At 51.5% G+C, this 27,492-nt stretch overlaps 1 protein-coding gene and 2 long non-coding RNA genes across 6 annotated transcripts; 2 read left to right on the top strand and 1 right to left on the bottom strand.

The window, feature by feature from the left end:
* Positions 1 to 83: 83 nt before the first annotated feature.
* Positions 84 to 23,533, top strand: POFUT2 (protein O-fucosyltransferase 2). 2 transcript variants are annotated; one of them, XM_003895369.2, is made up of 9 exons: positions 84 to 251; positions 2,333 to 2,583; positions 4,794 to 4,938; positions 6,011 to 6,121; positions 10,995 to 11,061; positions 12,001 to 12,126; positions 19,228 to 19,408; positions 19,659 to 19,782; positions 21,877 to 23,533. In XM_003895369.2, exons 1-9 carry the CDS (start codon positions 121 to 123, stop codon positions 22,028 to 22,030), a joined length of 1,290 nt encoding a protein of 429 aa, XP_003895418.1. In that variant the 5' UTR covers positions 84 to 120; the 3' UTR covers positions 22,031 to 23,533. The 2 variants fall into 2 exon arrangements, with proteins under 2 accessions (XP_003895418.1, XP_009200366.1); XM_009202102.2 differs by lacking the exon at positions 21,877 to 23,533 and adding an exon at positions 19,947 to 21,867 and having other exon boundaries at positions 19,659 to 19,848.
* On the bottom strand, positions 2,806 to 6,897 carry LOC103882539. 3 transcript variants are annotated; one of them, XR_644407.4, is made up of 4 exons: positions 6,486 to 6,897; positions 4,716 to 4,863; positions 4,173 to 4,363; positions 2,806 to 3,811 (listed from the first exon to the last, which is right to left on the bottom strand). It is a non-coding gene; the product is annotated as an uncharacterized LOC103882539 (long non-coding RNA). The 3 variants fall into 3 exon arrangements; XR_644406.4 differs by having other exon boundaries at positions 4,219 to 4,363; XR_004183401.1 differs by lacking the exon at positions 6,486 to 6,897 and adding an exon at positions 5,417 to 5,437.
* On the top strand, positions 6,637 to 7,620 carry LOC108584858. The gene is made up of 2 exons (XR_001900399.3): positions 6,637 to 6,748; positions 7,156 to 7,620. It is a non-coding gene; the product is annotated as an uncharacterized LOC108584858 (long non-coding RNA).
* Positions 23,534 to 27,492: the final 3,959 nt, after the last annotated feature.

Here is a 27,492-nt window from a genome sequence, read left to right as displayed (position 1 = left end):
CGCATGCGCGGGAAGGGCTGCTCTGGGCGTTGCCGTGGCTACTGGGAACGCGTTTCACGGGGGCGGGGCTTGCTTCCGGGGCGGGGCGCGGCCGCCGGAAGTGCGTGGCCGGCGGGGGCCATGGCGGCACTCAGCTTCGTCTTCCTGCTGCTGGGGGCAGCGTCCTGGCCGCCGGCTTGTGCCTCAGGGCAGGAGTTCTGGCCCGGCCAGTCGGCGGCCGACATTCTGTCGGGGGCGGCGTCCCGCAGACGGTAAACGCGCGTCCACGGTGCCAATGCTGGGGTTCCAGGGTCAGGCAGGGTCAGAGGATGGGATGAGGGCGGGGTGGGTCTGGGATGCGATGGGATAGGGCGGGGTCAGGGGCCAGGGAGAAGGGATGGGGTCAGGGGGCAGGCACACGGGATGGAGGGTGGTCCGGGGCCAGGGGGATGGAATGGAGCGGAGTCTTGGGGCAGGGGCCAGGGGGATGGGATGGAGCGGGGTCAGGGGGCAGTGTCCAGGGGAATGGGATGGGGTCAGGGTTCTGGGGCACGGAATGTGGCGGAGTAAGGGGCCAGGGTGATGGTATGGGGTAGGGGGCAGGGGCCAGGAGGGATGGGATGGGGGCGGGGCAGGGGCCAGGGTGTTGGGATGGGATGGGGGCGGGGCACGGGCTGGACCTGAAGGGATGGGATGGAATGGGGGCAGGAGCGGGGGCCTGAGGGATGGGATGGGGATGGGGCGGGGGCAGGGACCAGGAAGGATGGGATGGGGACGGAGTAGGGGCAGGGGCAGGTGCCGGGGCCGGGGCCTAGGGGATGGGATGGGGCAGGGGCCGGGGGCAGGATCGGGCCGGTGGGTTGACTGTAGTCGGAGCTCCGTCACTACGGCCCGGGTCTGCAGGCGGGGTTGTCCGCGAGGCCAGGGGCGCAGCCTCGGGAGCCCAGGAAGGGCACCGGGTTGCTCGGGCTGAGCCTGGGAGGGCTCAGGAGGCCCCTGAGTGTCGCGGGTCCAGGCCTGGGTGTGCGAAGCTGGGAGTCAGTGCCCGGCGGGCGCTCCGCAGTGAATTCTTAGGGCCAAGACGAGCTTCGCGGCCGCCCTGTGGCTGTGAGTTCTCCAAGCGGACCCCGAGAGGGGCCTGGACGCAGAGGTGCGCGGCCCCTTGTGGCGTTCGCAGGCCTGGGCGCTGCACGCAGTTTCACCCGCGACGGTGGGAGTCTGTGGAAAACCAGCGCAGAGCAGGGGAAGGAGAGTGCCAGGGTTTCTGTAGCCGTTGGGGACCTGTCTGTGCTTTGGGGTGCTTTGTGTCCTTCCGCTAGGGCAATGATCTTAAAGTGTGTCTGGGATCTCTGAGCTTTTGTAGCCGTTTTATAGTAGTACCAGGGTATTCTACGCCTTTTTCACTTCTCTCATGAGTGCACCGCGGAGTTTTCCTAGAAACCCCTTGATCTGTGATGTCACAACAGATTGAATGCAGAAACGGGTATGGGAATCCCGCTGTCACCAGACCCAAAAGAGATTTGCAAAAATTAAGAACATCGTTGGCCGGGCGCGGTGGCTCACACCTGTAATCCCAGCAGTTTGGGAGGCCGAGGCGGGTGGATCACGAGGTCAGGAGATCGAGACCATCCTGGCTAATATGGTGAAACCCGATCTCTACTAAAAAGCAAAAAAATTAGCTGGGCGTGGTGGCGGGCACCTGTAGTCCCAGCTACTCGGGAGGCTGAGGCAGGAGAATGGCCTGAACCCGGGAGGCAGAGCTTGCAGTGAGCCGAGATCAGGCCACTGCACTCCAGCCTGGGAGACAGAGCAAGACTCCGTCTCAAAATAAATAAATAAATAAACAGAACATCGTCACAGTCCTTCTCACTAATTCATTTTTTAAAGTACGCTTATTTTTTGTTTAAATATGTGATTTTTGTTAACATGTAATGGTTTATGATTTTTATCTGAATTAAATACTTGTAGCTTTAATGTCTAATATAGGACATATCAATAGACATACTGCACATAACCAGCCATCAATCATTGTTTCCAGTGTAAAGGGGTCTTTAGACCAAACAGTTTGAGAACCATGTGGGTACTGATGCTTGGGTTCTAGTCACTGGGATTCCTCTAGCCTTAGTGTTGAACTATTGCTAGTTGTTAAAAGGACGTTAGCATGTCTGCAGCTTCTGCTTACGGGCTCCGTGAGTAACTGGTCATAGAGAAACAGGCCACTCACTGCCTTCACAAAGTGGGGACCATCTTAAGCGCCTAGAGTTGGGCCATACGCTGAGACTTCTGAGTAGTCAGGTTTTCCGTGCAGAAACCCCAGCATTCGAGACCTGTGGTCCTCATTCTGCCTGCTCAGGTATCTTCTGTATGACGTCAACCCCCCGGAAGGCTTCAACCTGCGCAGGGATGTCTATATCCGAATTGCCTCTCTCCTGAAGACTCTGCTGAAGACGGAGGAGTGGGTGCTCGTCCTGCCTCCGTGGGGCCGCCTCTATCACTGGCAGAGTCCTGACATCCACCAGGTCCGGATTCCCTGGTCTGAGTTTTTTGATCTTCCGAGTCTCAATAAAAACATCCCCGTCATCGAGTATGAGCAGTTCATCGCAGGTGAGGCCGAGCGGCACGCTGGGAGGCTGTGGTTTTTTAACTGGGGCCGGGCAATCATTTCTAAGGTAGACATCAGGTTGGGCTTGCGACTTCATCCAGACTCACCAGCATCCTCCAGTGCCCAGCGCTGCTGCCTGAGGCCTGTGGCAGCACCTCCTCCACTCAGGAGCGCAGTCCCTTTCCCATGCTGCAGTGAGCTTCCCAAAATGTTTCTCGGGAAATAGACCTGAAGTGGATGAGCTTTGTGCCCCCTCACTTCTGGAACCCACGGTGGCCTGACGAGTAGGTGAATGCAGTTAAGAGCCGCCCTAACACCCTAAGAAAGCGGCCACCGCGGGTGTTGGACTGACAGGACTCAGCTCCCTGTGCGAAAGGCTGTTTTACGCTAAGGATGACGTGCTGCGTGCGGAGTATGCTTCGTGGTGTCTCTGTGCAGCACCAGGGATAAAGGTCTGTCTTGTTTAACTTTGTGTTGCTTAATTTTTTCATTTAATTTTAGGAGAGGAATTAAAGCTCTTCTTAGAATGAAGGTATTCAGAGCTTTTTGTGTTGTGTCATTTGGAAGACATAAATTTAAAAGTAAGTGATGCTTTGCTGCTGCATTTGAGAAGCCGTGAAGATGAATGAGTTAGTTTTGAGTCAGGCTCCTGCTTTCCAGCAACTGTTGAGTTCTTACTGGACAGCCACTCTCGGGGCTTAGAGACCTTTGCTCCCTGCCAAGGAGTGTGGCTCCTGTGCTGTCATTTTTCAAGGATGGTGCTCGTTGCACCCTAGATCTTGTCACTTTGAAATGTTTTCTCTGGCAGGGTCAGTCTTGTGAGTGCTAGGGGCATGCAACAACAGGGAGTAACCTCTGACATCCTGGTTGATACCAAGTCACAAAGTCTGCCGCTTGTAAAAAGCATTCCTAGAGTGCATCCTGAGTTGACTTTACAATTTGCTCATGAGTCCTGGAAGATGAAAGCTGTGGTTGGGTAGTTGGTGTAACTAGCAGCCAGCCCTTGGTCTGAACATTAGGTTACAGGAACTCGGAGACGTTATCCTTACCTCCCTTTGGGACCAGTGGGTTTCCTGACAGGGAAGCGGGCAGGTCTGGGCCTTGGGCATCCAAGTGCTTGGAAAGGTCTGGGAAGACAGACCCCGTGTGATGAGCTTCTGAGGCGGATATGCTGGCCTCACGCTTCCCTGCCGTCTACCAGCCTGGGGCTTTGCTGAGCTGTTTCCTTGCCTGTAAGGTGGGGAAGGAACTAGCTCCTGATGTGGCTAACATAGCACCCATCGTGCGGGATCTTCACCACCTCCCACTAGCATAGAAGGAGCCCCCGCAGCTCCGGCCTCGGGCCTGTAGGCCACGCAGCTCTTATCCCCCAGTCATGAGTGAGCAAAAAGGACACCAGAACTTCACCTGCACGGTGCTACTTCCCTGCTTTGTTCCTGCCCCAGAACTTCCCCAGCACGGTGCTCCCTCCCCGCTGTGTTCCTGCCCCAGGACTTCACCTGCACGGTGCTCCCTCCCCGCTATGTTCCTGCCCCAGGACTTCGCCTGCACGGTGCTCCCTCCCCGCTATGTTCCTGCCCCAGGACTTCACCTGCACACTGCTCCTTTCCTGCAGTGCTCCTTCCCCAGAACTTCACCTGTGCGGTGCTCTTTCTCCGCTGTGTTCCTGCCCCCTTGAGCAGATCTTGATTGCTGACCTCTTGGGCGACGCAGTGTCACCTTCTCCGTGTGGGTTGGGCCATGGGTAAGAGGCACGATTCCTGCTCGCCTGAGCTCCTGTCCCTGGGGGAGGCAGGACACCAGTGCAGTAGATGGTGGCCCAGGTGGTGAGGAGCATTGTGGGAAACCAAGGGGGTAGGGGACAGTGGCCTCACAGAGGGCCAGAGAGCGAGCCCCCGGGGCTGGACCAGGGGCGTGAAGGCTGGACGGGCTCACATGGGCCCCTGTGAGGATGGGGCCTGCTGCAGCCAGGCAGGGGTGGGGCTGGGGAATCGGGGACCAGCTCCTCCCCACTGGCTGCTATCGCACGCTGTCGTCCCTGTGCCATCATGGCCTGTGCTCTGACCTGTCTTGGCCTTTGTGAGCCTCCTGCAGTCTCTTTGGGAATAGGGTGGTGTACAGTAGTAAGAGTCACCTGCTGGTGGCTGTTGCGTGCCCATAAGTGAGCTTCCAATTGCTGTCATGCTGCCCGGCTTCTCTTGGTGTTTTTCAGAGTCTGGTGGGCCCTTTATTGACCAGGTTTACGTCCTACAAAGTTATGCAGAGGGATGGAAAGAAGGGACCTGGGAAGAGAAGGTGGATGAGCGGCCATGTATCGATCAGCTCCTGTACTCCCAGGACAAGCACGAGTACTACAGGTGCCTGCTGCGGCTGCTCCCCGCCTCCTCCCCCTGCCGCAGGCGCCCCCCCCCCCCCCCCCGCCCGCGCCCCCCCCCCGCGCCGCCCCCCCCCCCCCCCCCGCCCCCCCCCCCCCCCCGCACCCTGCGGCAGGCGCCTCCCCCAGGCACTCCTCGCCCCACACCCTCACAGTACCCTCAGCCCCAGCCGCCTCCCCCTGCCACATGCACGCCCCGCCCCCCCACATGCACACCCCCCTCCCCCTGCCACAGGCGTCCCCCTCAGCCACTCCCCTCCCCACCCCCGGCAGCAGTGCCCTCCACCTCCTCCCCTTGCTGCAGCCTCTCCCCCACGCCACAGCGCCCCCACCACACACACACACAGCGCCCTCAGTGCCCACGCTGGGTGCTGATGCCAGGTTCTGGGCGTTCCCCTCCCCCCGCATCCTGACAGTGCTTCAGTGCCCCTCGTGGTGGTAGCGCTTGTGGCTGCCCACACCGTTCTCGTCCTTGACAGGCGGGTCCCCTTTGTGCTGAGGCCTCGAGAATGGGCCGTGGCAAACACCCGGCTGAGACCCTGTGCCTTTTTCCCTGTGTCTTTTCCTGCATTTGGATGTTGCCACAGGAATGGGGGTCTTGTCAGTCCCAAGTGTTGATTGCCATTAAAGGCTCTGACACTGCCAGGCCTACTGTGGAAAAGCTGTCAGTTCCCAGCCTCCGCGTGTCCAGTGCCAGGGCAGCTGCTCTAAAGCACGGCAAGTGAGCTCTTGGGAAGGGCGCGGGTGACTTGGGTGACGGTCACAGCCAGGCTGGCCCTGAAGGTGCACAGGGCTGCCTCTGTCCTGCTCCCTCTGCCTCCCGGCAGCCCCTGTCACGGGGAAGGCCTCAGTGGTTCATCAGCCTGAGAGACGCTTGTGGGCTTCTTTTACAATTTTACGAGAATGTCACGATCCGCAGTCGTGATCAGTAAGTTTTCCTAAAGCAGCCGCATTTCATCAAGAGTGAGCCACGGTGTGTGCGTGTCTAGACTCGATTTGTTTTTCTCGTGAAAGCAAAATAAACTGACAGAGCCGCCGTGGGTTTTGTCTTCCAGAGGATGGTTTTGGGGTTATGAGGAGACCAGGGGTCTGAACGTCTCCTGTCTGTCTGTCCAGGGCTCAGCCTCCATCGTGGCACCCCTGCTTCTGAGAAACACATCAGCCCGGTGAGTGCCCTGCTCCCCTCAGGAGCAGCCTGGAGGCCACGGCGTCTGCTCCGTGCATGCTGGGCTAGGGGCTCTCCGTCTCCACTCCCGCATCCCTGGCCCACCCACCTCACAGACAGCGGACCCTGGGGGCCCTGGGGGTGTTGGTTAGGGAAGTGGTTGCATGTGTCTCCGCAAAACAGTGCAGTGGGTGACGTGGACAGAGGGCGAGGGGCACAGAGGTGAGGGCTCAGCCCAGCTGAGTGTGCGGGGAGGGGCTGGGCTGGGCTGGGGGCGGCGGGGGCTTACCATGAGACTGTTCTCCATTTGTACCACTTGGGCAACTTTTACCAATACCTGCCCCCTCCCCGCACCCAACACCCACCTTTTGATCTGTTTGCTGCCTCACGGGTCTGGAGAGGATCGTGCAGCCACCTTTGGCCATGCGTCTGCTGCAAGTGGCCGCCGGCCTGGTGAGCCGGGCCGCGAGGGTCCACCCAGGCGGCTGGGGTTGCAGACAAGTCGGTACTGATGATGTCATAAACTCTGGAGGGAACTGTTGATGACCACGTTCTTAGAACTTGCTGCAGACTGGGACCCTCTCCGTCACCTCCCTTGGATCTTCTTCTGAGTCCCCCAGCAGGCGCTGTGAGCATCTCCTGTAGGGTCCAGGCCCACAGGGTTGATGGGTTTTTCTCCCCGTGTGCGGAGACGAGAGATTGTAGGAATAAAGACACAAGACAGAGATAAAAGGAAAAGCAGCTAGGCCCGGGGGACCACTACCACCAAGACGCGGAGACCAGTAGTGGCCCCAAATGCCAGGCTGTGCTCATAATTATTGGATACAAGGCAAAAGGGGCAGGGTAAGGAATGTGAGCCATCTCCATTGATAGGTAAAGTCACGTGGGTCACGTGTCCACTGGATAGGGGGCCCTTCCCTGCCTGGCAGCCGAGGCAGAGAGAAAGAGAGGAGAGAGAGGAGACAGCTTACGCCATTATTTCCGCGTATCAGAGACTTTTAGTACTTTCACTAATTTGCTACTGTTACCTAAAAGGCAGAGCCAGGTGTACAGGATGGAACATGAAGGCGGACGAGGAGCATGACCGCTGAAGCACAGCATCACAGGGAGACAGGCCTCCGGATAACTGCGGGTGTGCCTGACATCAGTCAGTCCCTCCACAAGAGGTAGAGGAGTAGAGTCTTCTCTAAACTCCTCCGGGGAAAGGGAGATTCCTTTTCCCTGTCTGCTGAGTAGCGGGTGTTTTCCTTGACACTGACGCTACCGCTAGACCATGGTCCACTTGGCAACGGGCGTCTTCCCAGATGCTGGCGTTACCGCTAGACGAAGGAGCCCTCTGGTGGCCCTGCCCGGGCATAACAGAAAGCTCACATTCTTGTCTTGTGGTCACTTCTCACTATGTCCCCTCATCTCCTATCTCTGTATGGCGTGGTTTTTCCTAAGTTATAATTGTAGAGCGAGGATTATCATAATATTGGAATAAAGAGTAATTACTACAAACTAATGATTAATGATATTCATACATAATATCTATTATCTATAATATAACTGTTGTTATTTTACACATTTTATTATACTGGAACAGCTCGTGCCTCGGCACCTGGGTGGCTTATCGCCCACAGTCTCCCACAGACTGGGCACAGCAGAGCATGGGTGCCCCTCGCGCTTGCCCACGTTGAGGTTGAGGCTGCCTTGTCTGCTGTCGTGCCCTGTGTGCACCTCTAGAGGCCATGGCAGTCACGACGCTATTGGACATCACAGCTGGCTCGGTATCACTCTGGTCAGTAACAGCTGCCGCTGGCCCCAGTGGGCCGGGACCACATGGTCTCAGCTGCTCTGGGCCTTTGGGAAGGCAGGTGGCTCCAGCACAGGCCCGCGTGTCTGCTGCTCGGCCAGCCCAGCTGTTGCGGAAAAGCAGAACTCAGGTTGTGGAGGGAACTAGGCTGAATTGTTTTGGTGGTTGAGATGCAGCTTTAATGTCCTGGGACTGGGTTCATTTCATGAAAATATCCGGGTTTCGGAAGCCAGTCTGCCTACGTGTGGGGCCGTGGAACAGTCTTGCCAGTCAGTTTTTTCGATTCACATTTGCAGGTTAGAATGGAGCTGAGCCCAGAGGGGGGCTTCCAGCCAGATGGTCCTGATAGAGGAGAAACGCCTCTGCTGGGGCGCAGGGGAAGGAGGCTGATCGTGGGGGCGAGGCCGTCTGCCCCCAGCACCCAGGGAAAGTCTCTAATGGAGATTAAAGCCCTAATGGGAAGGTGAAGCTATAAAGCCATTAAGAGAGGAGCCTCACCACCTTGGGGCAGGAAGCTTTCTTCAACAAGATGGGAAAAGCACGCACCAAAAAAGAAAGATTGGTAAAGCCAGTTACTTTAAAATCAAGAACTTTTTTTTTTTTTTTTTTTTTTTTTTGAGACGGAGTCTCGCTCTGTCGCCCGGGCTGGAGTGCAGTGGCGTGATCTCGGCTCACTGCAAGCTCCGCCTCCCGGGTTCACGCCATTCTCCTACCTCAGCCTCCCGAGTAGCTGGGACTACAGGCGCCCGCCACCTCGCCCGGCTAGCTTTTTGTATTTTTTAGTAGAGACGGGGTTTCACCGTGTTAGCCAGGATGGTCTCGATCTCCTGACCTCGTGATCCGCCCGTCTCGGCCTCCCAAAGTGCTGGGATTACAGGCTTGAGCCACCGCGCCCGGCCAAAATCAAGAACTTTTGTCCATTAGAAGAATGGAGACAGGCCTCAGAGAGGAAGGTCCTGCAGCACATTTCATGAACTAAGGACTTTCCGGGATACAGGAGACGAAACCCAATGAGTGAGGGACGGGCAGCCTGGGGTGAGGTGAGTCCAAGACGGGATCCATGTGATTCAGGAGTAAGAACGGCTGCTGTTGATGCGAGCAGGTGCCCCAGTGCTGTTGTGCTCGGGAAACTAACCGCCGTCGGGAGGACAGGTCCACAGGGGCTGGAAGGCTGCTCCTGGAGCGAGAATCTGGTAAAACCCTGGGAGTCCGGTGCACCCCAAATGCGGGACGTGCACCCACAGACCCCTGCCCAGGAACGTTCATGGCCTCCCCGGACCAGGAAAACCCGTGCACGCCTCAGCCATGCACGGGATAGAGTGTGGCAGATCCACAACTGACGATGGGCAGACTGCTGCCGTTTTCAACAAAGAGAAATCAAGATACAATGCCCAGTTTAAAAAAAAAAAGAAAAAGATAAATGTGGTCATGTTCCATGTGCATGAAGGTCAAAGACAGTCCCGTGCATCGGAGATAGAGATGGGGGATGCCGGGGAGGCCCCTGAGCACGGGGCAGAGCAAGTGTGTGAACGGCTTTGTTCCTCCACCGGGTAGGGGCTGCACCGTGTTCATTTTGGAGCAGTTTGCCTACCCGCACCGTGCGGAATGTCCTCTACCCGCACCCGTGCGGAATGTCCTCTACCCGCGCCCGTGCGGAATGTGCGTCTCGAAGTGCGGTATTGCATTTCACAAAAAGCCTTAAACGGCATTGGAAGCAGGGCCAGAGGCACCCACTGAATCCAGCTATGCCCATCTCTCCAGAAGTCACTTCACGTCGCCGTCTGTGCATGTGTGGCCATCTTTTTAAACACGTGGAATCACCACACGCTGTCCACGCAGTTTTCAGTTTGCCCTTCTCTTCCCACCCAGCCGCACACCTGGGTATTATGACACATGGACATCACCTCGCTCTTTTGCAGCTGTCTGTGTACAGATGGAACAAAATGTGGCCTTTGGTTGTTTCCAGGTTTGTGTAGAAGAGTCTGTGTGTGAACCATGAGGGCATAAAACTAGGATGCCACCCAGAAGAGGACAATTGGTCTCAACTGCCTGACCTCGTGATCCGCCCACCTCGGCCTCCCAGAATGCTGGGATTACAGGTGTGAGCCACTGCACCAGACCAAAATTAAAATTTTTATGTAGTCAAATTCATCAGTCTTTTCCTTAAACATTTTTGGGTTTTTGTATTCCAACCTTTACCACCCCAGTATTCGGGTCTCTTTTCTCATGATCCGTTTTGTGCGTTTCGTTTTTATTTTGCATCAAGAGCCCTAGGAAGTGTGGTGAGACGGTTGGTTCAATGGCTGGAAAAGGAGAGGCACTTCCCACGTGGAATTAGGTAGCATTTAGCGTGACAGTCACAGGCACCTGGATGACTTGTCAGACCCAAACTGGAGCAAGAAGGTGCAGAGGAGGAGGTGCCTGCCTGCGAGTCTGAGATAAAGGCTGGCTGGAGGGCTCTCTGAAATAACCCCAGGACGTTCCTCACACATTTCACGCACCTCACACTTTCACAGCCACCGCTTCACACGTGCACGTATTCCTGGGACCAGGTTTGCCAATGGACAAGGGCTGCAGTAACTCGGATGAGACGCTGTCACAAGAATGCCTGCCCGGGAATGGCGTCTCTACCACGGAACAGATGCAGCTCCAGCTTTGAGCCCGAGTCAGTGAATTTGTTTCCAAGCAGCTTATGTGAACCTCTCCTTTTTGCCAAAGAAAAGCTTCCCACAGCCTCCCGTCTTCAGGCGCACCTGCAGCTTGCCATAGCCATCAGTGGATCCTGGATTCCAAGCCTTCTGCCCACTCCCAAATACACTCCTCAAATTAGGAGATACTTTTCTCTGATGTCATTCTCTGAGTTGACAGTGGGCATTAAAGCCCTCTCAGAACTGTAGTGTGAAGGCCAGACGGCAACCTGCCTGTGTCTCAGCCATAACCGCCCGACGCGCCCTGGTTGGTGTCCCTTGAAGACTTGGTCTCTGCTTCCCCGGCCCTGGGTTCTCCCAGTTTGTGCTCTGAGAGTGTGACTGTCATCATCCTTAACTGTTATAACTATTGTCATGTTGTTTAAAAATAGGTCCGTGATGTTAGACAGAGCCGAGAACCTACTTCATGACCACTACGGAGGGAAAGAATACTGGGATGTGAGTGTTTCCTCGGGAGCATCTTTCTAAATTAGTGTATGTTGCCTATTATTTAGTTTTTGAAAATTTAAAACAGTTGATGGCTCTTTTGAACCTTGCTGATTAAAGTCATAATTGAAGCCCTGGATACGGGCACCTGCAGTGACTGCGCCGCCCCCGAGTCTCACGTGGTCGCAGAGCCAGGTCCTCGGGAGCCCGCAGGGCCGCCCAGCTCTCCCCTCTGATGCCACAGGCCCTGAATGCAGTGGCGGTGCCCTGGAGTCTGCCCCCAAGTCAGTGACTCCGTCAGTGGCTGGAACGTAGACCCCTCCTTTCTCCTCTCTTTAGCTTTGAAAGGTGGGACTGTTCTCTGCAGCGGGTCTTTCCCATTGGCGTTGATTTCTGTGTTGATGGGGTGACTTTCCATAGCCACCCCGGTTCTGTGAGTGAGTGGGAGTAGAGGGCGGGAAGCGGCTGCCCCCTCCCGTGGGCACAGCAGGCCTGCTGACATGTTCACCAGGGTAGCAGCTTGTAAAGCTGGAACCTGCCTGCAGGAGACACAGTCCCTGCTCACATGGGGCTTTGTGCAGGTCAGTCCCGCCCCATTTGGCAAAAGCTAGAAGTCAAGTTGGGGAGACATTGAGGGGAAGGAGCTGCACACAGTTGTGCCAGCCAGGGGCAACGGCCAGCTGAGCCCGTGTGTGCCACAGCTTCCCTCGGGGGAGCCTGCCAGAGCTGGCAGGGGTGGACGGCTTGCCCTGCATTGGCTTCATGCCGGAGACCCTCCGAGAGCCTCCACCGTGGACGGCACTGCTTCTCGGGCGACTGTCGATGAGGAATGTCTCTGAGGGTCTTGTTCCAGCTGCAGGGGTGGGTGGCGGCAGCTATGGGAGAACCCGCTCCGGAAGGGCGGCATGGCGGGCGGGCGTGTTCTCAGCCGAGCCGTCGCCGTTTCCACAGACCCGTCGCAGCATGGTGTTTGCCAGGCACCTGCGGGAGGTGGGAGACGAGTTCAGGAGCAGACACCTCAACTCCACGGACAACGCGGACAGGATCCCCTTCCAGGAGGACTGGACGAAGATGAAGGTAGCCCCTCTCCCTTTTGTTAATTGGAGAGAAGGTAAATTCTCTCTTGAGATGCCCAAAAACTCACGCCTTCAGTTCAGAGTCACAGCAGGGTTGGCGCGTCTGTCGGCGTGGATGCCTCCCTGGAATGTGTCACGGTAATTACCCGCTCTTGGGAGGCACCAGGACCCCGGGGCCCTCGTCGCGGTGCAGACTCGGGGAGTCACTCCGCCTGGCTCTCCCTCTAGTAACACGGAGTCCTGGCAGGCCCAGCAGCCTCAAAGGTGTTCTCAGAGCGCGGCGAGGCCAGGACGGAAGCAGGAGCTCGAGGTGGTCAGAGGCACGTTCGGCCTTTCTCCCTCATGACCTGATTGAGAGAGAGAGAAAAGCAGCGTGCACCCAGACTCGCCCAGAAGCACCTCCGTGCTATTTTGGTCTAGAGTCATCCTTTTTTTATTCTATGTATATATTTTTAAGTGTTTTCTGAAAGTTTGGGTTTTTCTGTGGTGTAATTACAACAAACATATTGCTTTTTCAACTTGATTTTGTTTTTCAGCATTTTCAGTGTCTGTTTTTTGTGTTTTTTAAACAAAACTTTCATAGAAGTGCCATTTTACCTGTTTGTTCTTTATGGGGTATTTGAGCTGTTTCCACGTGGAATAGCATTAATTGTTCCAGCAATAATTAAGTTACTTGGACAGTTTTTACTCGGGAAAAAATACAGAAGATTTTTTCATTTTATCCCACTTGTATTTCTTTTCAGTGTTTTTTATTTTTTATTCTTTTAAATTTTATTTAATTAACTTTTTTTGTTTTTGGTTTTGTTTTGAGACAGAGTCTCACTCTCCTGAGTAACTGGGACTACAGGTGTGTACCACAACGCCTGGCTAATTTTTGTATTTTGTAGTTTGAGTACAGACAGGATTTTCTCATGTTGGCCAGGCTGGTCTCAAACTCCTGACCTCAAGTAATCCACCTGCCTCGGCCTCCCAAAGTGCTGGGTTTACAGACATGAGCCACTGTGCCTGGCTTATTTTATCTTTTTTTTTCTTTTTTAAACTTTAATTGTTTTTGGGGAACAGGTGATGTTTGGTTACATGGATAAAATGGTAATTTCTGAGATTTTGGTGCACCCATCACCCGAGCAGTGTACACTGTACCCAATGCGTAGTCTTTTATCCCTCACCCCCTCCACTCTTCCCCTTGAGTCCCCAAAGTCCATTGTGTCATTCTCATGCCTTTGCATCCTCATAGCTTAGTTCCCACTTATGAGTGAGAACATGCGATATTTGGTTTTCTGTTCCTGAGTTACTTCATTTAGAATAATGGTCTCCAGCTCCATCCAGTTTGCTGCAAAGCATTCATTTCCTTCCTTTTTATGGCTGATATACCACATTTTCTTCATCCACTCACTGGCCAATGGGCATTCAGGCCGGTTCCATGTTTTCACGGCTGTGGATTGTGCTGCTATAAACATGCATGTGCAAGTGTCTTTTTTATATAGTGACTTCTTTTCCTCTGGGTAGATACCCGGCAGTGGGATTGCTGGATCAATGGTAGATCTACCTTTAGTTCTTTAAGAATCTCCATACTGTTTTCCATAGTGGTTGTACTAGTTTGCATTCCCACCAGCAGTGTCATGGTGTTCCCCTTCACCACATCCACGCCGACATCCATCATTTTTTGGTTTTTGATTATGGCTCTTCTTGCAGGAGTAAGGTAGTATCCTGTTGTGGTTTTTGTTTGCATTTCCCTGATCATTAGTGATGTTGAGCATTTTTTCGTATGTTTGTTGGCCATTTGTGTGTCTTCTTTTGAGAATTGTCTATTCATGTCCTTAGCCTACATTTTGATGGGATTATTTGTTTTTTTTTTTTTTATGCTGATTTGTTTCGGTTCCTTGTAGATTGTGGATATTAGTCCTTGGTCGGATGCAAAGTTTGTGAGTATTTTCTCCCACTCTGGGGGCTGTTTGCTGATTGTTTCTTTTGCTGTGCAGAAGCTTTTAGTTTAATTATGTCCTAACTATTAATGTTTGTTTTTGTTGCTTTTGCTTTTGGGTTCTTGGTCAGGAACTCTTTGCCTAAGCCAATGTCTAGAAGAGTTTTCCGGATGTTATCCTCTAGAATTTGTATGATTTCATGTCTTAGATTTAAGTCTTTGATCCACCTTGAGTTGATTTTTGTATAAGATGAGAGACGAGGATCCAGTTTCATTCTTCTACATGTAGGTTGCCAATTAATCCTGCACCATTTTTGAATAGGATGTTCTTTCCCCACTTTGTGTTTTTGTTTGCTTTGTCGAAGATCTGTAAGTATTTCACTTTATTTCTGGGTTCTCTATTCTGCTCCACTGGTCGAGGTACCTATTTTTATAGCAGTACCATGCTGTTTTGGTAACTGTAGTCTTGTAGGATAGTTTGAAGTTGAGTAATGTGTACCTCCAGATTTGTACTTTTTGCTTAGTCTTGCTTTGGCTATGTAGGCTCCGTTTTGGTTCCATATGAATTTTAGGATTTTGTTTTTTCTAGTTCTGTGAAGAATGATGATGGCATTTTGATGGGAATTGCATTGATAGATTGCTTTTGTAGTATGGTCATTTTCACAATATTGATTCTACCCATCCATGAGCATGGGATGTGTTTCCAATAGTTTGTGTTGTCTATGATTTCTTTCAGCAGTGTTTTGTAATTTTCCTTGTAGAGATCAAGCTTTGTGGGGTTTTTTGGTTGTTTTTTTTGTTTTGTTTCATTCTTTTTTTTTTTTTTTTTTTTTTTTGCAGCTGTTGTAAAAGGAGTTGAGTTCTTGGTTTGATTCTCAGCTTGGTTGTTATTGGTGTATAGCAGTGCTGCTGACTTGTGTACATTGATTTTGTATCCTGAAACTTTACGGAATTCATTTATCAAATCTGGGAGTTTTTTGGATGAGTCTTTAGGGTTTCCTAGCTATACGATTATATCATCAGTGAACAGTGACAGTTTGACTTCCTCTTTACTGATTTGGATGCCCTTTATTTCTTTCTCTTGTCTGATTGCACGGACTAGGACGTCCAGTACTATGTTGAATAGACTTGGTGAGAGTGGGCGTCCGTGTCTTGTTCCAGTTCTCAGGGGGAATGCTTTCACCTTTTCCCTGTTCAGTATAATGTTGACTTTGGATTTATCATAGATGACTTTTATTACCTTGAGGGATGTCCCTTCTATGCCACCTTTGCTGAGGGTTTTAATCATAAAGTGATGCTGGATTTGTCAAATGCTTCTTCTGCATCTATTAAAATGATCGTATGATTTTTGTTTTTAGTGCTGTTTAGGTCGTGTGTCACATTTGTTGACTTGCATATGTTAAACCATCCCTGCATCCCAGATATGAAAAACATTTGATCATGGTGTTACCTTTTTGATATGTTGTTGGATTCAGTTAGCTTGTATTTTTTTGAGGCTTTTTGCATCTATGTTCATCGGGGATATTAGTCGGTTGATTTAGGGAAGATGTCTTTTGGAATAGTTTCAGTAGAATTGGTACCAATTCTTCTTTGAATGATTTCAGCTGTGAATCCATTGGGTCCTGAACTTTTTCTGCTGGCAATTTTTAAATTACTGTTTCAATCTCACTACTTGTTATTGGTCTGTTCAGAGTTTATATTTCTTCCTGGTTTATATCTAGAAGGGTTGTATATTTCCAGGAGTTTATCCTCTTAGTTTTCTAGTTTGTGTGCATAAAAGTGTTCATAGTAGCCTTGGATGATTATTTGTGTTTCTATGGTATCGACTGTGATATCTCCCGTTTTGTTTCTAATTGAGCTTATTTGGATCTTCTCTCTTCATTAATCTCACTAATGGTCTATCAATGTTGTATATCTTTTCAAAGAACCAGCTTATTGTTTCATTTAACTTTTGTATTTTTTTGTTTGTTCGTTTCCATTTCATTTAGTTCTGCTCTCATCTTAGTTCTTTTCTTCTGCTGGATTTGGGTCTGGTTTGTTCTTTTTTCTCTCGTTCCTTGAGGTATGACCTTAGATTGTTTGTGCTCTTTCAGATTTTTTGATGTAAGCGTTTAATGCTGTGAATTTTCCTCTTGGCACCACTTTCGCTGTGTCCCAGGGGTTTTGATAAGTTGTGTCACTGTTATTGTTCAGTTCAAATAATTTTTAAATTTCCATCTTAATTTCATTCTTGACCCAAAGACCAGGAGCAGATTATTTAATTTCCATGTATTTGTAGAGTTTTGAGGGTTCCTTTTGGATTTAATTTTCAGTTTTATTCCACTGTGGTCTGAGAGGGTACTTGACATAATTTTGATTTTCTTAAATTTATTGAGGCTTGTTTTGTGGCCAGTCATACGGTCTGTCTTGGATAACGCTCCACATGCTGATGAACAGAAAGTGCCTCGGGTAATGTTCCGTGTGCTGATGAACAGGAAGTGCCTCGGGTAACGTTCCGTGTGCTGATGAACAGGAAGTGTCTTGGATAATGTTCCGTGTGCTGATGAACAGGAAGTCTATTTTGCAGCTGTTGGGTAGAATGTTCTGTAAATATCTTAGTCCACTTGTTCCAGGATATAGTTTGAGTCCATTGTTTCTTTGTTGGCTTTCTGTCTTGATGACCTGTCAAGTGATGTCAGTGGAGTATTGAAGCCCCTACTTCTATTGTGTTGCTGTCTATCTCACTTTTTAGGTCAAGTAGTAATTGTTTTATAAGTTTGGTAGCTCCAGTGTTAGCTGCATGTATATTTAGGATTGCGACATTCTCCTGTTGGACGGATCCTTTTATCATTATATAATATCCCTCCATCTTTTTTAACTGTTGTTGCTTTAAAGTCTGTTCTGTCTGATATAAGAACAGCTACCCTGCTCACTTTGGGTGTCTATTTGCATGGAATATCTTTTTCCACCCCTTTACCTTAAGTTTATGTGAGTCCTTATGTGTTAGGTGAGTCTCTTGAAGACTTTTGCCTCACAGCTTTTAGGCGGATTTTTATCCATTCTGCCATTCTGTTTCTTTTAAGTGGAGCATTTAAGCCATTTACATTCAACTTTGGTATTGAGGTGTGAGGTACTATATTCTATTCATCATGCTAGTTGCTGCTTGAATACCCTGTTTTCTTTCTTTCTTTCTTTTTTTTAATTGTGTTGTTTTATAGGCCTTGTGAGATTCATGCTTTAAGGAGGTTCTCGTTTGGTGTATTTTGAGGTTTTGTTTCAAGATTTAGAACTTCTTATAGCATTTCTTGTCGTACTGGCTTGGTAGTGGTGAATTCTCTCAGCATTTTTTTGTCTGAAGAAGATGATCTCTCCTTCATTTATGAAGCTTAGTTTTGCTGAATACAAAATTCTTGGCGGATAATTATTTTGTTTGTGGAGGCTGAAGATAGGACCCCAGTCCCTTGTAGCTTGTAGGGTTTCTGCTGAGAAATCTGCTGTTAATCTGATAGGTTTTCCTTTATAGGTTACCTGGTGCTTTTGGCTCACAGCTTTTAAGATTCTTTCCTTCGTCTTGACTTTAGATAACCTGATGACTGTGTGCCGAGGCGATGATCTTTTTGTGATGAATTGCCCAGGTATTCTTTGAGCTTCCTGTATTTGGATGTCTAGATCTCTAGCAAGACCAGGAAGTTTTCCTCAATTATTCCCTCAAATACATTTTCCAAACTTTTCGGTTTCTCTTCTTCCTCAGGAACACCAATTATCCTTACGATTGGTTGTTTAATATAATCCCAAATATCTTGGAGGCTTTGTTCTTTTTTTTTTTTTTTTTTTTTTTTACTATTCTTTTATCTTTGTGTTTGTTGAATTGGGCTGATTTGAAAACCTTGTCTTTAAGCTCTGAAGCTCTTTCTTCTCCTGTTCTAGTCTATTATTGAAACTTTCCAGTGTATTTCGTTTCTTTAAGCATGTCTTTCATTTCCAGAGGTTGGAATTGATTTTTCTTTATGATACTTATTTATCTGGAGCATTTTTCATCCACGTTCTGTATTTTTTTCACCTTTCACCTTTTTCAGCACTAGACAGGTCATCAAGACAGAAAGCCAACAAAGAAAGTGAAAAGTTGGTTTTCACCTTTGTCTGGTATGTCCTTGAGTAGCTTAATAATCAACCTTCAGAATTCTTTATCTGGCAATTCAGAGATTTCTTCTTGGTTTGGATCCATTGCTGGGGAGCTACTGTGATCTTTTGGGGGTCTATAGAACCTTGTTTTGTCATATTATCACAGTTGGTTTTCTGCCTCCTCATTTGGGCAGACTATTTCATTGGAAAGATCTGGAACTCACGGGCTGCTGTTCAGATTCTTTCGTCCCACGGGGTGCTCTGTGGTGCTCTTCCCTTCCCCTAGGGATGGGGCTTCCTGAGAGCTGGGCCGCAGTGACTGAGATTGCTCTTCTGGGTCTAGCCACCCAGTGGGGCTTCCAGGCCCTGGGATGGTGCTGGGGAATGTCTGCAGAGTCCTGTGATGTGATCCGTCTTCAGGTCTCCCAGCCGTGGGTACCAGCACCTGCTCTGTGGAGGTGGTAGGGGAGTGAGGTGGACTCTGGCGGGGTCCTTGGTTGTAGTTTTGCTGAGTGCACTGGCTTTCTCAAATGCTGGTTATGCTGCAGTGAAGTTGTCATGTGGACAGACTCCGGACCTGTGGTCAGCCAGGATGTTGCAAGTGGTGGAATTAGCTGTTGCTTTCTCCTTCCTTAGAGCAGGGTTCTGTTAGAATTTGCTGTAACCATTTGCATTGGTGGCCTCCAGCCAGGAGGTGGTGCTGTCAAGAGGGCAGCAGAGCATTCTGGCTCTTGGGGAGTTTGCAGCTGTGAGCTGCTTCATCCACAGGAGCTGGCACGTCCCTGCGGTGGTTCTCGGAGCAAAAGTTTGCAGCGTGAGTCTCCACATGCTGTTCTCTTTTTAAATACTTTTCTTTAACTCAGATAAAATGATCAGTGGTAATTAATACTGCTTCACTGTCTTCTTAGTGAAGTCGCCCCCGAGATTCCACCTGAATCCCTTAGACAGCCCTGGAGGCCACCCCATGGAGGAGGCCACATGGAAATGGTCGTCCCTCTGCATCTCGAGTTCCACCCGGTGCCCAGGATGAGCCCCGAGCTCGCCTGTCAGTTTCCGCATTTCCTTGTGGTTCTTTGCTAGGTCAAGCTGGGCTCGGCGCTAGGGGGCCCCTACCTAGGAGTCCATCTGAGAAGAAAAGATTTTATCTGGGGTCACAGAGAGGATGTGCCCAGCCTGGAAGGGGCTGTGAGGAAGATCCGCAGCCTCATGAAGATCCACCGGCTGGACAAGGTGTTTGTGGCCACAGATGCCGTCAGAAAGGGTATGGAGCTTCAGTGCCTTTCGTTTCTTTCTTTTCGTCTTGATCCCTGGTTCCGTTCTGGGTAGACCTAGGCCTGCATGATCTTCAACTAATTCCTGGGAGGGTAAAGCTGAATTGTGTGTCTGCATCTTTTGAGCCAGTTCCTAACGAATTAACCAGAAGCCAAGTATGCATGTCTTTCTGCTGAAGAGATACATATCTGTTCCTACCGGAGGATCCGGTTCAAAGGGTCTCTCCTTCTACTTCGCAGAATATGAAGAGCTAAAAAAGCTGCTACCCGAGATGGTGAGGTTTGAACCCACGTGGGAGGAGCTGGAGCTCTACAAGGACGGAGGCGTTGCGATTATTGACCAGTGGATCTGCTCACATGCCAGGTGCCTGCCCCCTTCACCATCGGCTGAGAGTGGGTCGGGTGACTTTCAAAGGTTCTTCCGTCCCAGGTACTCGGTGTCAGAGCAGATGGTTGCCTGTGTAGCCTGCCCACTTCACTGTCGGCCGAGAGCGGGTCGGGTGACTTTCAAAAGGTTCTTTGTTCCAGGTACTCGGTGTCAGAGCAGATGGTCACCTGTGTTCACAGTGGTCATTTCCACACTGTTTACCTCCTCGTCTGAGTCTCCTGTAGCATCTGGTTCAGTGTTTCCCTGGGCTGAAGTTAATTGTTTATCTTGCCCTTTTAATTCTCACACACAGACTTCCTCCATAGCAGGCTGTTGGCATAGCTGGCCTCATCTCAGAACCTCTTCTTGTATCTCATTTTCCCGTCATTCCCAGTTTCTGCCCCATCTGCCCCCTGCCCTAAGAGTTGCCCATGCCCTCGAGTTGGGCGCGTCATTGGTGCTGTGTGTGTTGCTAAAGAGCATCATGAGCATCGCCAAGGCCGGGAGCCTGGGCCCTTGTGCGGTCGTTCTTGTGGGGTTGTGAGTGTCCCTGAGGCCGGGAGCCTGGGCCCTTGTGTGGTCGTTCTCGTGGGGTTGTCGTGAGTGTCCCTGAGGCCGGGAGCCTGGGACCTTGTGTGGTCATTCTCGTGGGGTTGTCGTGAGTGTCCCCGAGGCCGGGAGTCTGGGTCCTGCATGCCGTCATTCTCATGGGACTGCTGTAGGAGGTAGGGCTGGGCCTCTGTTCCTCCAAAGACCTGTCTGCCCGTCTGCATAGGAGACCAAGGTTAGGGTTAGGGTGAAACAGTTTGAGTTCAATAAAAAAGGAAAGTAGAGGGAATGGTCTTCCCGTGGTTAGCACTGTGCACGTGTGTAGGTCTCTGTGGGTTAGTCTGTCTCCCTCCTGCCCGAGGAATGCTGAGCGCCCTGAGCTGGTGCCTCTTCACACATCTGCTGTTTCCTGTGGTGTTCTGGGCATTGTGCGTAAGACCCACGGAGGCTCCGGGTGATGCTGTCTGTGGGGTGTGGATCCCTTTACCTGTTAAGCAGACAGGAGGCAGCGCTGACTTCTTAGGTCAGGGCGGAGGTGTGTGGGAGCCCAGTCACAAGCTTGCCCCTGCTTCTCAGGTGTGGCCTTGAGATTTGACTGCGAGCTTGGCAGTGCTGTCTCCCCAGCCCAGGAAGCCTGCTGTGGGGAGGCCTGACACTGAGCTCTCGGCCTCCTGCCCTCAGCTGCGCGAAGCACTTGGCCCAGCTCACTGAAGCTGCTCTGCCTCCAGGCCAGCGCGGCCTGCTCTGACAGGCCCCTGTGTGTGGAGTGGTGAGCGTCTCCCCACCAATGCCCCCACCCAGCAGCACACAGGCCTGTGTGGCCTGCTGGCCCTGTGGTTCCGTGTACAGTGCTGGGCACGTCACGTTTGCTCTGGAAACATCTCTGGGGTTTGCTTGTTCTTGAAGTTCATGAAGTGCTGCTGGAGAGCCAGAAACTGACTGTGCAGGAGCCAGAGGAATGGGCAGGCCGCTGACCCAAGGTGTGAAGAAACCCCTGGAGAAGGGTGTCCCCACCAGCCCATACGGCGTGTGTGTGGAGGGGTCCTTGACCTCCGTGATTTCTCTTGTGCCTCAGGATAAGGACCCCCCATGCCTTGGCTAGACAGCGTTGTGATTAGTAGGAATCTCTCATTGTTCACCATGTGACCCCCAGGAGGTATTCGACCTGCACCGGCGTGCCTGGTCCAGGAGGTATTTGACCTGCACCGGCGTGCCTGGTCTGGGATTTGGTGATGGAGAGGAGAGCTCCTGAGGGGGGCATGTGGTGGGACAGGAGTGTGGTGGCTGCTGACTGTGGGGTGGGGATGGGGCTGCAGCATCAGGCAGAGCCCCTCAGGGCGCAGATGTCAAAGGCACCTGAGCGAGGGGTACCAGCAGGGGGGTGGCTGTGTCGGTTCCATGTAACTCTGGAACTCATTTCACTCACCTGCTCCTCTCAGTTCTCCCTAACTCTGGAACCTCTGTGATCTCAGTTCTCCCTAACTCTGGAACCTCTGTGATCTCAGTTCTTCCTAACTCTGGAACCTCTGTGGTCCTTTGCAGGTTTTTTATCGGCACCTCAGTCTCAACATTTTCTTTTCGGATTCATGAGGAAAGAGAAATTCTGGGGTTGGACCCCAAGACGACTTACAACAGGTTCTGCGGAGACCAAGAGAAGGCATGTGAGCAGCCCACGCACTGGAAGATCACCTACTGAGAAGGCTCCTCCGGGGCCGCTCCCAGACCCAACTGACGTGGGTGGACGCAGGCTCTGTCGCCGCGGAGTCACCGTCTGCTGCCAGCCAGGAGCTCGGTGGACAGGACTGTCCCTCGCGGGGTCCTAAGCCCAGAAGAGGCCCCACGCCTCTAGAGGTGCAGCGCGTCTAGAGTTGTGCTCTGTCCTTGGCGTTTCCAGCCGCCATGGCTGACGAAGAGGCTCTGCTGCTCTCGGGGGCAGTTGTGTTTTCAGGCAGTGTCTGTGAACCCCCAGCTCGGTTGCCAGCAGGGCCCGCGTGGTGACTCATAAGCAGGAGTGTTTGTCAGGCTCCAGCTCTGGCCTTACCAGCCACCTTTCATGTCTTCATATTTTAAGCGCATTGAGGATAGATGCAGGCGGGTGAGCTGCCCTCCGTCAGGTGGACACGGGCTGACATTTCCCTGGGAGCTGGTGCAAGGAGAATAGTCATGTTAAATGTCTGCAGAGTGACCGGAGCCCCATGAATCCCTCTGTCGCCTTCACGCAGCAGGAGGCTGCCTGTTTGTCTCCTCCTGGGATGTGCAAGGCAGACCTGGCACTGCAAAGGGAGGGCCTGAGGCCTCAGGGAGCCCCGTGGAGGGATGACAGTTCAGGCCCTACCGTCAGCACATCAGAGTGCTGGGAAGTTTTTCAGTGGCATCTCTGGGACACTCGGTGGATTGTCTGTAGGAAACTTGCAACTCCGCTCCTCACACCAGGCCCAGCTGGCTGCCCCGCCCTCGCCCTGCCTGCCCCATCCTCACCCTGGCTGGCAGGTGCACGTGGGGCCTCCGGGTCCACCATTCACTATTGAGAGCTAGAAATGAGGAAGGACAGTCACACCAACTCCAAAAGGCTCTCTAGGATGAGCTGCTTTATCAGGGAGCTCCTGGTACCCATTTTACAGAAATCATTTTTAGGTCTTTGTGCCACCACCACGAGGGGCATGTGCAAAGAGGGCAACGCTGGACGCAGAATCTGTGGAAGGTGCAGCAGTGCCTCAGGGGTCCTCAAGGTCAGGGAGCCCCCCTCTCCCTCTTGGCCCGTTACCCTTTGTGACTTCCCACCATGGTGTCGTGTGACCCTCAGGCTGGTGGGGGCTGAGTCCTCACTGAGCACCCACTTTCCACATCTGCTAGAGGAACAGTGACATGGACACTTGTGTGACAGAGAGAGGAGGGTTAGTGAGGAGGGACAGACAGCTCTTCCCTTCGGAGCCTGGCTAGTCTAGGACATCACCTTGCTGTGTCTTCTCCTTCTCAAGCTTTTAAAATTGACCCTGAACGTGTGACAGGGTCCTACGGTGTTACTCAAAGCTGTGCAAGGTAAATGGTGACATATTTATTCTTTTCCCATTTGTTCTAGAAACAGTGCCTTTTTCATCAATTGCATTTTCCAGGTTGAGAGCTGTATAAAACATTTTGGACTGTGACCATGTACCTTCCTTTTTAAGAAAAATAAACTGCTTTATGGTAGTTAGCTGTGGAGCGTAGACTCATTAGACTCATTTCCTGCTACCCAGCGGAAGGTGGAAGAACCCTTTCACATCTCCCAGAAAGCACATGGTGACCAGGTGTGGAACAGGGTAGGGGCTGCTCCTGCTGGCCTGTGAGTGCTGTGGCATCTGCATCAGGACACCACTTCTGCCAGAGCCCCTGGGGCCCCCAGTGTTTCCTGGGTCTGCTCAAGGGGCCCTGTAAGCCCTCGTCATCCTCAACAGCAACCAGCCCTCTGTTCATTAGACTGCTGGGAGGCCTCTTTGGGGAAAGAATTCCACAGTTGTAAAAGTTTGAAAATTGCCAGGTTTTTAGGCACATAGGAGATGGCAGTATGGCCTTTATGAGTTTAACTGTGATGGGAAGAGACCAGCCAGTGAGAAGATTGTGTGCCAGGTGCTGGTAAATGCTGCAGAACTCTGGAGAACACAGCCTGGAGGAGGTGGGAGGTTGGGAGGGGCCCAGGAAGGCTAGTGGGGCTGTAAGAGGCAGTCGCCAGAACAATGAGTACAGAGGCCCCAGGGCACGTACGGCCAAGGCAGAGAGATGCTGGTGTCCCAGATGGAGCAACTGGGCCAGTGATGCATCGGGAGGATGTGTGGGTAGGAGGGCCTCTGTGGAGCCTGAGCAGAGCAGGGTGTGATATGACTGTGTAGAGAATAGCCTGGAAGCCAGAGGCTGGTGAGGAGGCTCTTGCTTGGTCCTGGTGAGACACAATGGTCAAGAGTGTTGAAAACTTGAGGCTGGACGCAGTGGCTCACGCCTGTAATCCCAGCACTTTGGGAGGTCAAGGCGGTTAGATTGCTTTAGGTCAGGAGTTTGAGACCAGCCCAGCCAACATGGTGAAATCCCATCTCTACTAAAAAAAAAAAAAAAAAATTAGCCTCGCGGGCATGGTGGTGCATGTCTGTAATCCCAGCTACGTGGGAGGCTGAGGCAGGAGAATCACTTAAACCTGGGAGGCGGAAGTTGCCATGAGCTGTGATTATGCCACTGCACTCCAGCCTGGGGTGACAGAGTGAGACTCTGTCTGAAAAAAAGAAAAACTTTAGAGTTTATTTGAACAAAGAACAGTTCATGAACTGCACTCAGAACCAGGAGAGGCTCAGCGAGCTCTACCCAGCGGCATGGGCAGGCAGCACTTAAAGACAGAACACGAAAGTGAGGCACGGAAACAGCCTGATTGGCTACGGCTGGGCCTCTGCGTCATGTGGGTGTGGTCTGATCCACTGGCAGCTTATGACAGACTCAGCTACTTGTTACAAGAATAGACTCACTAGGTTGAGTTTGTTTACATGCTTCGTTAGGTTGCAGTTCACTAGGTAGGAATTCAAAGAATGGCCAGCTTTAGGCCAGATGTAATTTAACAAAAGGACCCGGGTGTGGGCACATCCCTGGAAGGAGGTACTGGGTCTGAGAGCCCAGGCGGACCCTAAGGGGTTGTCTAAGCTGCTGCAAGGATGATGGAACCCTCTCCCTTTTTTAAGCTAATGGTCTTTCTGTTGCAGGGAGAAAAGATGGACTTGCAGCTTGGAATGGATGTAAATCATAGTGTTTTTCAGCACTGTTGGTTGTGCTGAAGTCCACAGCCACGGCCTCTTCTGCCAGCTCCAAGTCATGGTTCCAAAGACTTTTAAAACAGTCCAAAGATACTCCCTTGATAAAGGTTTCCTTTTTAAAATTTGTGTGAATGGTGGCAGCCTGACCCTGTTTCACTCCAGTGCAAGGCAGATGACACCAAGCCAACATGCAGAGGCCTGGCCAGGGTGTTGTTACTGTGAGTTGGGGCACACACAAGCACAGGGGGCCGTCTTGCGGTGGGCTGGGCTCAGTGGCTCACCCTTCACCCTTTTTCCGCACATCTTCCTGGAGTAGACCAAGTTTAAATGTTCGTTTTCAGTAAGCAGCTGTGACTATACTAACACATTGAGTTAGAACCATTTGAATAGGTTTTGAATCTGCTTTTTCATTGTTCACTTTTAATACTATTAACTAAAGCATTTATTTGGGAAACAAAGGATTGTGATTTGGGTAAACTGAGTCAGGGTGACCCTGAGTAGTGTCCTGGAAGGCAAACACTGGAGAGTTTTGGTTTTTCTCTTTGTTTGAGACGGAGTCTGACTCTGTTGCCCAGGCTGGAGTACAGTGACACGATCTCAGCTCACTGCAACCTCCACCTCCGGGGTTCAGGTGATTCTCCTGCCTCAGCCTCCTGAGTAGCTGGGACTACAGGTGCTTGCCATCACCACCCCTGACTAATTTTTGTATTTTTAGTAGAGATGAGGTTTCACCGTGTTGGCCAGGCTGGGTCTCAAACTTCTGACCTCAGGTGATCCACCCACCTCAGCCTCCCAAAGTGCTGGGATTACAGGTATGAGCCGCCTTGCCCGGCCTGGAGAGATGTGCATAGGGGATTTCCACAAAGGGTTTTTGGAGGCAGTTCATTGGCTGGGGAGAAATCCTAAATGAAGCCCTTTCTGGTGGGTTAGTGCTTCAGGGCCCTCCCAGCTGGGAGATGTGAAGGCCGTCAGGGGCTGACTTCAGCTGCTGGTCCAAGCCTACGGGCATCCTGTGGCCTGGCCGTCGGCGTGTGAATGCAGGCCTCCTGCGGCCTCCCTTCCACTTAGAAAGCCTTCGCATTGGTGACTTCGTTTTCTTTCACATTTCCCCCTTTTGATCGAGTTCTTCCTCCAGAAAGTCACAGATCAGTTGGTGAATGTGATGTTGTCCCTTGTTGCCGGGAGGCACTTGTCCCAGGGAGTCATGTCCCTCATTGCGGATGTGACCTCAGTCAAGCTCTAGTGTCACCTGCTTCACCTTTGGGTCAGTTTTCATTTCAGGGGATTGTCTGAATTCCAGCAGGGGTAGAGGTTTCTTTAAATGAGAAACCTGAATCCAAGGGCCGACACCTTTTAGTTTGACAGCACAGGGATTGGTAAGGAGTACCTGACGTGGACTCTTCACTGAGGTTGAAGGAAATCTTTCTGTAAATGTCTTTTCCAGTAGAGAAAAAGATCAGGCTGAAGGTCGTGCTGTCTGGTGCCTTTATCTCCTGGGAACACACCGTGTAAAGACTGTCTGACCAGGGTATGACTTGTGTGAACCGCCTTCATTATTCCTTTACAGTATTGAAGCATGTCTCCTTTAATACACGGACTGTTCAGAGCAGAAGGGACTCTGCGCATTGACCCTGCCGTGATCATTTCAAAAGGTGACAACTTGCAGTTTCCGAAAGGTGCGGACCTTAGATTCGGAAGGACCACAGAAAGTGCCTTTGGCCAGGGCAATTTTAGTGCTTCCTGAAATTTTGCTAATTGAATCTTGGTGATGCCACCTGTGCTTTCTGCCCGTCTGCAGGACTGGGATGGTAGGCACAATGACAGCCCTATAATGTGGACCAGACTTCACAGACTGGTTTTACGACCTGGCCAGTGGAGTTCCTTGCCTGTGAAGATGTGCCCGTCACGTAGGGAGAATCTGTTCTAGTCGAGTGTGCAGCGTCTGAGGCAGTGGCACATCAGGAAGGGAACGCTTCTACCCAGGAGGAGAACATGCAAATCATCACGACGTATTTATAGTCTCGGGAGGCAGTGGCTGGATGAAGTCCATTCGCCAGACCTCAGAGGGGCTGCTGGGCAGGTCAGAACGGCCTGGGACTGTCTGAAGTGTCTTCACTGGGTTGAATTTTGGGCAAACAGCACAAGGCAGTTGTGCCTCTTTGGCCGCCCTTGAAATGTTTCTCCCCCAGTACTGTTTTGTAAACGTGTAAGTTCATTAGTTGCCCAATGAGTCGTCCTGATGTTTTCATAGATTCTGGTAACACCGACTCATGGGTGCTTGGGACAGGGCATCTTTAATAACATGACTTACGTCCTTTTTTGGAAAATTATCTCAGCTGTAAGGTTTTTAGTCTTAGTGAAACTCAAGGCAGCGGCTTTTGCTGTAGAA

Source organism: Papio anubis, chromosome 4 (genome assembly GCF_008728515.1).
Source record: "Papio anubis isolate 15944 chromosome 4, Panubis1.0, whole genome shotgun sequence".
NCBI lineage: Eukaryota > Metazoa > Chordata > Mammalia > Primates > Cercopithecidae > Papio > Papio anubis.
Note: the sequence above shows the minus strand (reverse complement) of the source record. Positions and strands in the feature narration are given on the sequence as shown.

Coding starts and splice junctions, on each gene's coding strand:
- POFUT2 (XM_003895369.2), top strand. CDS start 121: ATGGCGGCACTCAGCTTCGTCTTCCTGCTGCTGGGGGCAGCGTCCTGG. Junction 2,584..4,793: donor GTATGAGCAGTTCATCGCAG/GTGAGGCCGAGC, acceptor GGTGTTTTTCAG/AGTCTGGTGGGCCCTTTATT. Junction 4,939..6,010: donor GACAAGCACGAGTACTACAG/GTGCCTGCTGCG, acceptor TTTGTCTTCCAG/AGGATGGTTTTGGGGTTATG.